The following is a 14,173-nucleotide window of genomic DNA, read 5'->3' on the forward strand; positions in this document are numbered from 1 at the left end:
TCCTCTGTTCAGCCTGTGAAGGAGGTACTAGTGAGCAATGAAATGACCGAAAGAGTACCATGACCAGTGACCAAAATAAGTACCAAGGAAGACGCCAAAATGCCAAATTCACTGAAAATTAGATCCCACAGCATTCAGCAGTACACTGTTCCACAGCCTACCAACCTATCACAAAAACCCAATGAGTCACATCAAGCTAGGTATCCTCATTCATAGTTCTAGCTCATTCCCTGATGAACCCACAGCATTCATTCATACTCTCCTTTGCTCTTCCCCCTGTGCATTTGCCCTTCTCCCTAGATAGCAGAATCCAGAGTGAACAAAAGGCAATCTGTGACACCTTAGATTTGCTTGTAGTAATCACTGCTACACATACAATACTAGCTTCAGAAAAACTCTTGGTTTTCTCTCTTCTCTCTTCCTTGTTGCCCACATTAGCTGTGTTCTCCAATCCCTAAACATCACTTATATTCTGTCTATCTGTATGTTACTTCCCCCTAGTAGAACACAAGCTCCTTAAGGATAGGGACTTTTATTTACTTATGCACGCATCTCTAATATATAGCATACTTGCATTGTATTGAATTGTTGTCTAATTACCTAAATTTATGATTTGAAAATAACAACCATTTACCCTTAAACCACATTGGATACAGAAGGAGAAAAATTCAATAATTTCCCCAAAAATGTTTCTCTTTGCTGTACATACATTTAAGTCTCTGCCCATTTCAGCTACTCAACGGTAATGCCGCACCTTAAATTTTATCACCACTCACTACTACTACTCTGCCTCTTAAAATCTCTAGCTCTGGAATTTTCCCCTTTCTGATCACAAATTTATGCTCTTCTACCTATCAACTTTATGGGTTTTGCAAACAAAAGGCACTAATTGAAAGCCTACTGATTGATTACTTGCTACAAATAAAGAAAACAAGTTAGAAGTTTATTTTGTCACTAGGCTGACTGGCAGGAGAAAGCCTCTAATCCTACACAGAAAATTCTACAGATGCTTCTGAAGAATGGTGATGGGCAGAAGCCTTCCCCAATAAACTACTTACAATGGATAGAAAAATCAGCCTTTGGGTCAGGAAGATTTAGGTTCAAATCTCACCTCAGACACATACCAGCTGTGTGATCCTGGTTACAAGTCACTTAACCTCAATGCTCTAGGCAACTCCCTAAGACTGTAAGTTGCAGAGAAGGTACCAACCTGAATTAATAGTTTTCTCACCTCTGAGTTCCCTATACCAATAAAATCACTGATATAGTCTCTATCCTTATACCTATACTGAATATGCATCATGCTTTGTAATTCTTTCTCAACAGTAACACAGTCTTCCTGTCCTTGTCATGTGGCCCCCTCCATAATTGCTCTACCCTCACCCACTCACTGGATAGAGTCTCTGCTTCCAGGGGACCCTGACAAGCAAGGAGTAGCAAAAACTGTAGAGACAGGACGGCCAGATGGCTCAGTGAGTGAAAGCACCGGCCTCAGAATCAGGATGACCTGGGATCAAATCTGGGCTCTGATACTTAGCACCACACCCAGAAATGGCTGGCCATGTAACCTTGAGCAAGTTACTTAACCCTGATTGCTTTAAAAAAAAAAAAGCTGTGGAGAGGAAGGAATAGGAATAGGAAGGAATAAATGTTTCCATTGAATTGAATTGAATCCTAAAGTGCAAAGATAAGGACAAAGTGTGTTCCATGCATAAGGGATGGCTTGTGCTAATGCAGAGGTCAGATTTGAGGAACAGCAAATAGTTCAATTTTGCATGGAGTACACAGAGCAAAGGTAGGTGAGGTTAGCACCAGCTAGAGGGTCTTATATGTCAGGTTACCAAGCTTGTATTTTAATCTAGGCTTTTAAGTAGAGGGTGGTAATAGCATCAGATGCATATTTGAGGAAGATTATTTCAACTGCTATGTAAAGGATCTATTGTAGCAGGGAGAGTCTATGAACAGGAAAACCAATTAAATTATTAAGAGAGGGTGGATATTAACCAGTAGCCAAGGATGACATTATTAAGAGCTTAATTCTGAAAGTAGCAAATTTATTTAAAGGCAACTTTTGTTAAGGAACATCCCCTCAGATGATGCTAGCTTTCCTCTTAACTGCTTTGGGCAAATATGGACTAACCTATTTGGAAGACAGTATTTTTCCTAGTCAAGGAAAATACTGCATGATAATAGAGAATGAAGAATTACTCCTTAGTGCATTGAAAAGAACCCATTATTATAGCTAGGGAAAGTAGGAAGGAACTAGAATTTGGGAGAACCTGGGATTTTTAGTGTAGTAAGGACACAGTAAGGGTGAAGATAACTGTCTTCAAGTATACAAAAGGTTATCATGTCAAAGAAGTGCCAGATTTGCTCTTTTGGGGGTTTAGGGAACAGTTAAATCTGGGGTTTGAAGTTGTAGAAAGACGGATTAAGACCTGATATAAAAGGAAATAATTCCTAACATTTAGGGCTATCCAAAAACAAACTAGGTTGTTCTGGGAAGTACAAGTTTCATCTCACTAGGATCTTCAAAGACTGGATGCGGACTTCTTAGATAAGCTACAGATAGGATTGGTGTTCAAGTCTGTGCTAAACTAGATAGATGTTCTCCGAGTTGCCTGCCATAAAAATCCTCTCTGTAACTTGATCTGCATCTATCTCCTTCCTACTTCGAGCAGAATGGCTCCCTCCTAAACTCCCCATTTTTCCATTTACCTTGTTTCACAGGTACACAGAAAATCACAGGTAATGATTTTCAAGCTATATCAAAGAGGAAAGAATTAGGGGAAATAAAAATCAACAAAGGTATTAATATTCAAAAAAATGTGTACAAGATTCCTTGGTATATGCAGAGAACATCATTCAGTGATCTACTACTCAGTGAGGTATAAAACAGGGAAGTGGAGGAAGAAGGAAAGACACACACTTGCTGAAAGTGCTCACCACTATTCAGAATCCAGATAGATAACGAGGTGATTAAGATGCTTATTTGGAGATGACCTGTTGCTGACTGCATCAAGCTCCAAAACACTGCAGAGCCTCCTCAATGAGATGGGTGACCACTTGATAGAGGATCAGCCTAGTAACCCTCACAGGAAAAGCCAAGTGGATGGAAGTTTTATATAGCTCAGATTATGGCATGAAGTTAGACAGCCAACTGAGTCAGTCAATGTTATCTTCAACAGGCAGTACATATGGACAATGAGCAGCACTCATACCTGAAAATGAAAAGAAATAGCTGCATCTCATTCTTGTAGTGATGCTATTATAGCTCTAAATCATGAAACACTTCAATTTCTGAAGAATAAAAAATCCAGGTAGAACAGTAATAGAAATATACATAGTGGGAAAACATACACTACAGCAAATTATCTATGATGACTTGCACACAAAACTGCAAAAGTTATATTACCTTTGAAATGTTATGTCCCCAAAGAGTCTGATACAGTACCAAGTGACAGTATAGTGCTGCACGTAGACATGTGCTGGAGCCAGCGCAGACAGCTGATTGTTAAATTTTCAATGTGAGCATTTACACTCAGGAATAGATAAATACTACAAGCCAGTACTTGATTTATTGTTTTGCTGATTGTCTAGACTTAAAGTGATGGAGAAAACGTTAATAATGCAGATTAAACTTAAAAGTGTGCTGCTGTGTGTTCATTTTTCCCACTAGCTGGTTATTAAAACCAGGACACTGCTGGCTACACTGGTGTCAATAAAATAGTCAAAGATCCAGAGGAAGGCCTCTAGCATGTTTGAAGATTCATGGAAGAGTATGGACAAAAATCACTCAAGACAAGAAAGTACTGTGTACTGTTCGAGGGAAAATTCATAATCAGTGAGATCACAGATTTATTAAAGTGTGGCAAGTTTTGCAAAATGTAGTAAATAATTAATATTCCTTGTATGTGCAAACACTAATATCTACCCCCCCAAAAAAGATATGAGGATGTAAAGTCCACTTTATTAACGGATTATAGGTTATACTTCAAAGGGGATCTATGATAAAAGGGCCCCATATACATCGTAAGCAGAGGGACGGCCAGGTAGCACAGCAAGTAAGAGCACCGGCTACAGTGTCAGAACGACCTGGAGATCGAATCCCAGGCTCAGACACTCAGCACCACACCCAGAAATAACTGTCCGTGTAACCTTGAGCAAGTTACTTAACCCTGATTGCTTAAAAAAAAAAAAAGAAGAATGTAAGCAGAACTTTTGTGTAGGCACAAAGAACTGGGAGGTGAGAGGATGGGTAAAAGCAGATGCTGATCAACTGGGGAACAGGTAAACAAACTGTGGAATATGAATGTAATAGAATGAAAGTGAAGAACACAGAAGCATAATGAAATGTATATGAACGGAAGAAAATCGAAATAAAAAAAACTAGGAAAACAGAACATATAACTAAAAACAACAAATGGAACAGAATGCTTCGAAATCATAAATGAGAATGGTTGGCCCCAAAAAAGAGATATGAGAAGGCCCCTCCCTTTTGTCATTTCAGAAGTAGGGGGCCACAGGTGTGGAGCCCTGCATATAATGACAGACTCAGTCAATGCGTTGGCAAATTTTGCTAAACTGCCTTTTTCTCATTATTTGCTATAAAGGAAGGCTCTCTGAGGGAGGAGAAGAATCTACCTGGAAATGACAGAAATATAAAAGCAAAAGATATCAATAAAAGCTTTAAAAGCATTAAGAGGTTATAGGTATTAAAATACAAATAAAAGATGATTAATTCTGTATAAGATACTGAACCCTGAGATTCAGAAGCCTAATGAATCTGGACTAAATGTAAAGTGTGAAATTTGAGAAGGATGATTACTTTATAAATTTCCATTAAAAGGCAGAGAAAGAATATGAAATCAAGAAAGAACTCATATTGTTACTAAGGAGAAAATATATCCAAGTATATACGCTATGTGATTCCTAGATAAATAGAGAAATTCTTTTTGGATCTGAAAAAAAGGGTAAAAGAAGAGGAAAGGCTGAAAAAAAAAAATAGATGTAATACTGAAGCTGATCAGCCCAAGAAGTTAAAGTACAATGCTAATGAAGTAAATGTGGCAAGTGTAAACTGCCTCCCCCCAGGCAAAAAAAGCCTCTTTCCCGGTTATATCTTATACCCCTATTTCATCACACAGGAGGGGCTAGACACAAGAGAAACTCTGATAGCCTTAATGCAAACTCAGAGCCATGGCTGGAAAAAAATCCCAAGAGCACCAATACTACTCCACCATCATCATTTACTAAGAAGAACATATTGAATGCTATAATTTTTTATTCTAGAAAACATAATCATATAATAGTTTTGATAAGAGACTAATGGAATGGAACTGGAATGTCAGTATTATGAAAACTAAGCAGTGTTACAAAGGATGACCTTATTTTGAGAACTGTATTTCAATATAATTAGTTTTATTTGTAAACCTCTGCTTTATTTTATGTATTTAAAAATATTATCCTGAGAAAAGGTAAATAGTTTTCATCAGATAGCCAGAAGAGATCCATGATACCAAAAAAGATTAAGAACCCCAAAGTAAGAGGATAAGGACAGAGAATAATAGTTCAGCATTTGATAGAACATAAACTTTGGCTTTCTTTACAGCAACCCTTTGAAACAGGGTAATTTAAGTATTTTTATTAACCTCATTTTATAGATAAGGAAACTGGAGGAGAGGTAAAGTAACCTGTTGCATTCGTATAGCTAATAGAAGAAACAGGTCTTGCACCCACATCTCTAGACTACAAACTGGGTATTCTTTCTCATAGGGCATTTCACAAGACACATAAAAACAAGTTCTCACTGTTCTATATAGTCATACCTTGAGCATGTATTAAAACACTTTTCAAGAGGATGAACAACTGATAAGGGGAGAATGCAATAAATACAAGAGAATTTCTGACCACAGTTCATTCCCTGGCATATTCTTACTTAGTGTTTTGTTTTGAAACGAACTCGGTTTTCCACTGCATATTCCAAGACACACAAAACAAACCCAAGTCATCCCTGGACCTACCACCATCATTATGAATTTCTAATTTAACAACTGCATGCTACAGCAAATTTTGGTAGCAGTGGTAGGGTGAAGATGTCTAGATAGGCTTTTACTTTTTTCCAAAGCCTAAAAAGACTACAGCAACAAGTCTTTAGATAAAAAATTAAAGGAATGTCAGTATGATGTGAGTAGTGAGATAAGCAATGGACTGGGAGTCAGTAAACAAGGTCTTTCTTCCTACCTCTACCAGGAACAAATTGGATGACACCGTAAAAGTCATTTTCACAAATCTAACAGTCTACCGCATGATTCTAAAAGAAAATGTCCAGGATAAAATTCATATAGTTTAAATTCTATCTCCTGGGTAAGGAGTAGAAATGGTAAGTGGCACTAAACAACCAAGTACTTCATCAATACTTCCAAGGTGTTACAAAGCAAAAGATCCCCTAAACTAAATGCAATTATTCCCTCCAATGAGCAAAGTAGGGTTAAGTTCACTGGAATGTAATCAGTTGATACACTATTAAGTCTGGGACAGTTATCTTAGTTCAATAGATGCTACTGATACTGAGGAAGTAGACTCTATCATTTTCAGGGCAATTACCTTCACAAAAAGAAATATTACTTCAGAGATCCAGTTTATATCTGTAACCCTGGTCTTACATACAAGGTATGAGGACACAAGGAAAGCAGTAAGAGTAGGCTTGAGGGGCGGCTAGGTGGCACAGTGAATAGAGCACCAGCCCTGGAGTCAGGAGGGCCTGAATTCAAATTCGGCCTCAAGTAACATTTACTAGCCCTGTGACTTTGGGCAAGTCACTTAACCCCAACTGCCCTGCCTTCTGCCCTCCAAAAAAGAAAAAAAAAAAGAGTAGGCTTGATTCGGTGTAACTCATTGGTACCACTGTACAAACAATTCAAGATATATGCCCTGATGTTGGTAAGTAGTTATCGTCATCATATGAAGGGCAGCAGTATTTTAATTATATTAATGAAGTTAAACATGATGTCCTAAATTTTGTTAGAATTAGGTAATGTATTTTTTCTACTTAATCAAGAAAAGACCACCATTACACTTTTGGTAGAAAACATTAATAGTATGTTAAGTAGTTTTCGTTAGAATTCATCAGTAGTTTCTAATGTGATGTATATTTTTAAAAATCTTATAAGTATTTTAATGAAAGTTTATTTTCTCCTGAGAATCTCAGTAACAGTAAACTTTCACTTATATTCACCAAATGAAAAGTCTCCTTCCTAATAATTTTTTTAACTCCATTATCAAATACATGGTCCAACGCCATTGAACTTAATTATAATAGTCAAACAATTATCAGACGGTGGATTTTTCGATATAGTTCAAAGAGTTCTGAAACTCTTTGTCCAAAGTACTCTGGGTGTATGTATCCCAAATCACAGATTAGAGAGGCAATATGGTATGGTATAAAGAGTGCTAGACAGGGTCAGGAGAAACCTGGTCCATAATTTCTGACATGTTACCAGCATGATGCCACTGGACAAGTCACTTAATCTCTCTGACCCTTTGCACTTATCTACTTCACAGAGGTGTATTACGGAAACTAGTCAAGAAGCCCTAAAATGCTATCTATATGTCAGTTGCTTTTTTAATTAAATTATTATTTAATAATTATTATTATTATTATACGAGGAACAGGAAAATTTACAATGACAAAAGTTTGATATGTGGATGACATTTAATTCATTCATGCTCTTTTCAACACCCTTTAAAAGAGAGGTTCTTAATCTGGGTCTATGAACTTGTTTATTTTCATTTCAACTATTATTTTAACATTACTGATTTTCTTTGTAATCCTATATGTTCTATTTAATGTATTTAAAAACATTATTCTGAAAAAAATTTATAGATTCTACCCGAAAGCCAAAGGGTTCCAAAACACACAAAAAGTTAAGGGTAATTTGGATAGAAACCACTGGGAGTGGGAGGGGGGGGGGGAGAAGCATGCAGAAATATTACCTGACAATTATGCATTTTAATAGCCCATTTCAGGAATTTTCTTAAGTATGAGGCAAAATACTTTTATACCATATATAAGTTAGTATTAAATGCATCAAACTGATGGGCATTTCTTTTTCTAGTAAAAAGAATACTCAAGTATAAAAGAGCTCTCATCACTACTAAATCTAACTTTTAACATGCTTTAGAAGGCCAAAGAAAACCAATGTGCACTTGTTAGACATTTTCTTGGTTCATAAAGTAAGCAGAGCTAGTCATTCACAATTTCTTTAGCAGTTCCTACAGAAAGTATAAAATTGACTGTTACCTGCAAAAACTACATTTAGTTTTGAACTACAATCGTGTGTTCAATAGATTTCAAAAATTTCCTTAGAAATACGGGGTTGTTTTGATTCATAAAATTTGAATTCAAACATCGCACAAACATCACACATTTGTTTTTCAAAGGATGTTTTCTTTCACATTTTCCTAAGATAGGGACTCCTATATAAACACAATACATTTTCCAAGACTAGCTCACTTTAAATTAGTTTTTTAATCTTCCTTTCATCCTTTGCCTTTTTTCCCCATTTCCCCCAAATAGTGGGGAAACAGTTCATCTGTATTTTTTTCCTAATGAAACATAGCAATATTATGATTAATACAAAATCTCAATTTTCCCCATCATTTGCCTATTTTTCTCCATTAACACCAATCACTTGAGGTTTAAAGTGAAACTCAAAAAAGGAACACAAATTTTTCTATTGTATATTGTTGTAGATCTTCTTCCCTCTGGAATTAGACAAGGCCTTCTTTTCTCCCTTAAAACTAATTTTCATTTTAAAAAATTCATTAACTAGATATTGCCCAATGCCTTTATATTTCAACTGTAAATTTCAAAAGCAAGTGACTCATTGCTGAAAAAGTTCAACAGACTCTTTTTGATCAGGATTGTCAATACCTGTGATGAATGCCACCTCTGGCAAACTGATGTTCCTTACAACACTGTACTGAGAGGCAAAGGAGAAACAAGGATAGCCTTGACTCACTACGGCATGCACACTTTTCACAAACTAAAATCCTACTACATATAGCTGTTCTATACAAAGGAGGAAGTTATAGAATACAGAAATGTAATACATACTTATGATTTGTCTTAATAAAACCACGAGCAAGAGGGACAATTTACAAAAGTAAATGCCAAATTGTTGCTTCCTAATATGTTTTGTCTTATTGGTAGTATTCATACATTTTAGTTATGAAATATGTTCGTCCTCAAGATCTAAGATTCATATTTTAAAAGTTTAACTTGTCGAATTTTTAACGCAATTGCATCACTTTTGAATAACCAAACATGTGTCTTGATCCTGTACAATTATGGAGCTTGTTTGAAAATTAAAAGGATTGCTTTTTCTGTTGCTTGGGTGCTTACTCTCAGCTTGTAAAATCAAAAGGTATAATTTGCATCAAAGATGGGATTTAAACTTTTCAGAATTAGTTCTAAAAAGTGATAGAGCATTAATCTGGCAATGAGAATTCACAGAATACCAGAATAGTAGTAAGCATCAGTGACTTTATTTAAATGCATTACTGAAAAAAGTAAAAGAATAATTTTTCAACTCATGTTTTGCTTTCAAAATTTAAGTATCAGTCAAGCTGTAAAATATTTTGGATTTTTCTTTAAGCATTATAAGGACAATAATGCCTAAATTCTTAGTACCAGGAATAGGTTTCTGCTTAGCCATAGATTTTGCATTACATGTATTGCATGTATATCAAAATACAAGTATTTTGAAACATTTATGATCCAAGAAATTACTTAAAGCTTATGTTCCATAAATTTAAGTCTTGGGGCAAAACAAAGAAGTAGACTTGCTAATGTCTTCTGAAGATGAACCATTTATTTTCCCGAATATCCCAATACTTCAGGGAATGCATGATCTTTTCTGAACGTTTAAAACTCATGATTTTTTAAAAGGATACAACCCAACGCAGTCCAAGCAGCATTTATTAAGTGCCTAATAAGCACATGGGGCCGTAGCTACGAAGACTAAAAAATTAACTACTTATTTTTTAAATGTTCTGTCTAGATCTCTTTGTGGAACCTCACTGGTTCTGAAAAGCACAAAGAGAAAGGGAGAAACAACGATAATAACGATTTCTTACTAGCAAAAGCACTCACTCCCAACTCTTTCCTTTTCCCAGCCCCGAAACAGGGGCCGCTAATCCCCTTTGCGCCGAGGCCCAGGCCCGGCCGACTCGCCGAGCCCCCTCAGCGCCCGCCGCCCGCCCTCTCCACCAAGCCTCCCCGCCAAAGCCACGCACCACGAGCGCGGCGGTTCCGCCGGTGGGAACCCGTGGGTTCTGGGGAGGGGGAAGGCGGCATTTCAGAGAAACGGATCGGACGGACCAACGGAGGGACGGAGAAAGAGAGGGGAGGGAAGGAGAGGAGAGGAAGAGGAGGGAGCGGCGCTCTCGCCTCGGTCCCCGCGTCCCAGCTTCCTGCTCGTCCTTGCCCCGGGCTCCCCCTCCAGCAGCGGGGAATGAATCGGCACGAGGGGCAAAAAACCCTACCGGCCGCAACGGGCGCCCGGGGCCTCCGGGAGGCGCGGGGACCGCGCGGCGGCCAGGCCCCGGGCCCCTCCTCCCTCCCTCCCTCAGCCCGTCGGTCCCTCCCCAAAGCATCGGGCAGCCCGCGCAGGGGCCCCGGGAGCCCAGGGGACACCCAGGGCGGGCTCCCCGTGGCCCCGGAGGAAGCAGGGGCCTTTCGCGAACAGCAGTACCTTGTAGAAAGCGCCATTGGAGCCCCGGACTTCCACCACCAGTTCCTCCATCTTCCCGTCGCCCCTTCTAGGACTGGAGCCCGCCACCGGGAGCCGGAGGGGGAGGGGAGGGGACAGGAGGAGGCGGGGGAGCGAGAAGGAAGGCCCCGCTGCCACTGGGGATTGCCGCTGGTGCCGCTGCCGCCTCACGGCCGGCCCAGCAGAACCCGCGCGTGCCGGGCAGCCGAGCAGCCAGGCCGGGAGGCAGCAGGCAGGCGGGCGGGCAGGCGGCGCCGTCACTGTGGGCGCCTCCCGGGCTTCGAAGAGGCTCCCCCTCCCCCTCGCGCTCGCAAGCTAGCTCGCTCGCTCTCCCTCTTGCGCTCTCCCTTCTCCTTCTCTCAGCTCCTCACCGGAAATGAAATGAAACCGAAAGGGACCAGAGCGGGCGGACAGAGCCGTGGGCTTGTCCCGCTCCGAATGTAAACACTGAAATCCCGTCACGTGACCCAGGCCGCGCCCTCGCCGCCCTCCCTCCGCCCCCGCCCCCGCCCCCCTCTCCCGGCGGGGCCTCTCACTCGAGCTTTTCACACCCTTTGCTCTCTTTTTCCCTCCCTCCCTCCCTCTCTTTTTTTCCTCTTTCTCCCCCTCTCTCCCTTGCTCTTGCTTTCCCTATACACGGATAGCGAGGCTGAGTTCAGATTAAAAGGCAACAGCAACATGCGGCAACCCTAGGGAAAATGGAAAGAAGGGGCGTGCGCACGGGCCGCCGAGGGGCAATTGGGGGCTGAGGCTGCCTCTCTGCTCTTGGGGGGCGGGGGCGGGGGCGCCTGGGGAGGGGAGCTGGGGGGCGCGGAGGGCGGAGGGCTTGTCAGGGCGGTGGGAAAGCCACTGCTCGGGAGGGGAGGAGGGCTAGGCCGAACCAATCAGCGGGGACCTTAAGCCTGCGACGTGGGCCCTTCGGCTTACTCTCTGGGCTCTGTGTTGTGTATGTGTTTGGAGGGACTCCCAGTTGGACTAAGGGAGCGGAATGCCGGAATTTGAAAGGGGGAAAGGGGGAAAAAAGCTTACATGGGTCCCTCTCCATTGGAGGAATCTTTGACCGTTAGAGCCGTCTGGAGTAACGGACTTCCCCAGGGCCCGATCCATATCCAAGGTGGTGGTGGGGCGGGGCCGAGGCTCCAGGCCGGCTTCCTAGAGCCACAATCAATCTTGGCTGCTCTCCTGGGGGAGGAATTGCACATTTGTCTCTGGCCCTGTTCCTTCCTTCCAAGTCCTCGTGTGTGTGTGTGTGTGTGTGTGTGTGTGTGTGTGTGTGTGTGTGTGTGTGTGTGTGTGTGTGCTTTCCACCCAGTGCTGAGTTAAGCACACTAACATATGTGACCTACTGAATAAATTACAGTTTAGGATAATAAAAATGTTTGGTGATTTCTCATCAAGTCAACCAGTATTTATTGAACCCCTTTGACCCAGTGCTGAGTTAGGCACACCAAGGGCCAGCTTCTACCGAATAAATTACAGTTTAGGATGCTTTCAAAATTTGCTTATTTCTCATCTATGCAAGTCAACCCATATTTATTGAACACCTTTTCACCCAGTGCTGAGTTAAGCACACTAACTTATATGACTAACTGAATAAATTACAGTTTAGCGTGTTTAAAATATTTAGTAATTTCTCATCGAGTCGACCAGTATTTATTGACTGCCTTTTCACCCAGTGCTGAGTTAGGCAAACTAACTTACATATTCTACTGAATAACTCACAGTTCGGGATGCTTAAAATATTTGGCAATTTCTCATCTATTCAAGTCAACCAGTATTTATTGAGTGTCTACTGAGTGCCCGGCCCTGTACTGGCTACTGGACGGATGTGAGAGAACAGTAACACAGGACCCCTGTTCTTGAGTTTTCCATCCAGCGGAGGCAGCAAAGCTAACACACAAGAAACAATGAATACATTATTCACTTGAACAAACATTTATCAAGTGCATACTATGTGCAAGGCCCATATACATAGTGCAGAGCACAAAGTACTATAGGAATTCAGGGTAGAGGGAGAACAACATGGGCTGCTGTCTTGGGAAATGCTACATAGAGGTCAGACTCCGAATTTCAACTTGGAGGGAGTTGTAAAATATGGCATTCTCTCAATCTGTCCAAGTCTTTGCATCTTGTGTAATTCTTGTCCACATCTTTCTGTAAATGCTCCATAAGAGATCTACCCCCAGACAATAGAGATTTTCCTCTGGTCTTTCAATGTTTACTGGATGCTTGATCCAATTCTAGGGCTGTATATCTGTTTTTCCTCACTCTCACTACAGAATTGGCCCACATCCTTTTCTGATCCTGCTTGTCCTTGATCATGTCTTGTACACTGCTTTTTACACACAAATCCTCATTGGAAATACGCTGCAGCCTACTTATACCCACCCACTGTGTGGTTTTCCTCATCTGTAAAGTGAGGCAATTGAAGGAGACAGCCTCTAGGGTCCTCTCCAGTTCTAAATCTATGAGTTTGTAGCTTTGGCCAAATAGTTCTGCCAGAAGAATGCTTCTGCAATACTTCAACAAACTGTGATTTCACAGATCACAACCCTTCTATGACTAAAGAGATGATCCGCAAGATTTCCTGTAGCTGAAAACCTCATTACTCGAAAGCCAGACCAATGCTGAGTCTCTCAGAACTTAGCTAGGCTGGTCATCAAGATGAAATAGGCAGAAGTCCCTCATATAGCCATATTCAAAGCCTCACCACAGTGAGGTATGTAAATAGTACTTCAGTGTTGTATGCTGGGGTTTCAAAGATGGGCTTTTTCAGAAGCAAGCAGCCAAAAATCCTTCAAAGTGCTGCCTGTCTAATTGCATATCACATTTTGGGCAATATGCAGTTTTAACCAATAGTGAAAAGAGAACACAATGGAGTCCAGTACACTGGGTTTAAGTCTTGCCTTTCCACTTACTAATTGTGCAACCATGGACAAAATAACTTAACCTCTCACTCAGTGTCCCAGACAGCTCTTTAAGACTAGAGGTTACAGAGGATTTGCAAATCTTCATTGGTTGAGAGAGTTCTGAAAATTACCCTTGCTGCCCCCCTCTCAAATTAAAACAATGTCTGAAAGACATATAAAACAGGCCTCAGTCTTCTGAAATCAAGTCAACGTAAAATGCCATATAATAAATTAAAGACTATAAAATAAATTAGATTTAGTTTATTAAGTAAATTATCCAATAAGTTTATTTATCATGTAAGTAGACTATCCTATGAGATGATATATGAATACGTAAATGGGACATCTCAAGGAATAATCTTAAAGAGACAACTTATTTTAAGGAAAATCAGCTATGATATATTGAACCTCTTATAACAATGAATAAAATATGAATGAGTAACACACTATAATGATTCAATTCATATGCAAGCAAACATTTATTAAGCA

The 14,173-nt window shown here is 40.4% G+C and overlaps 1 protein-coding gene across 16 annotated transcripts in view; it reads right to left on the minus strand.

The window, feature by feature from the left end:
- The window catches only part of FMR1 (fragile X messenger ribonucleoprotein 1), a 65,700-nt gene extending 53,803 nt beyond the window's left edge, over positions 1–11,897 (minus strand). For 15 of the 16 annotated variants that reach the window (XR_011163596.1, XM_069064258.1, XM_069064256.1 and 12 more), the window contains exon 1: positions 11,805–11,897. Coding sequence is in view for 15 of the 16 variants with exons in the window: in XM_069064258.1 (XP_068920359.1) it covers positions 11,805–11,882 (78 nt within the window). In the remaining variant the exon portion in view is untranslated. Of the gene's footprint in view, positions 1–10,757; positions 10,958–11,804 lie in introns of those variants that run through there. The other variant, XM_069064244.1, reaches the window with a different exon arrangement.
- Positions 11,898–14,173: the final 2,276 nt, after the last annotated feature.

Source organism: Petaurus breviceps, unplaced genomic scaffold (assembly GCF_028583685.1).
Source record: "Petaurus breviceps papuanus isolate PSGF00001 unplaced genomic scaffold, PetGlider_PUasm1.0 90626, whole genome shotgun sequence".
NCBI classification, from domain to species: Eukaryota; Metazoa; Chordata; class Mammalia; order Diprotodontia; family Petauridae; genus Petaurus; species Petaurus breviceps.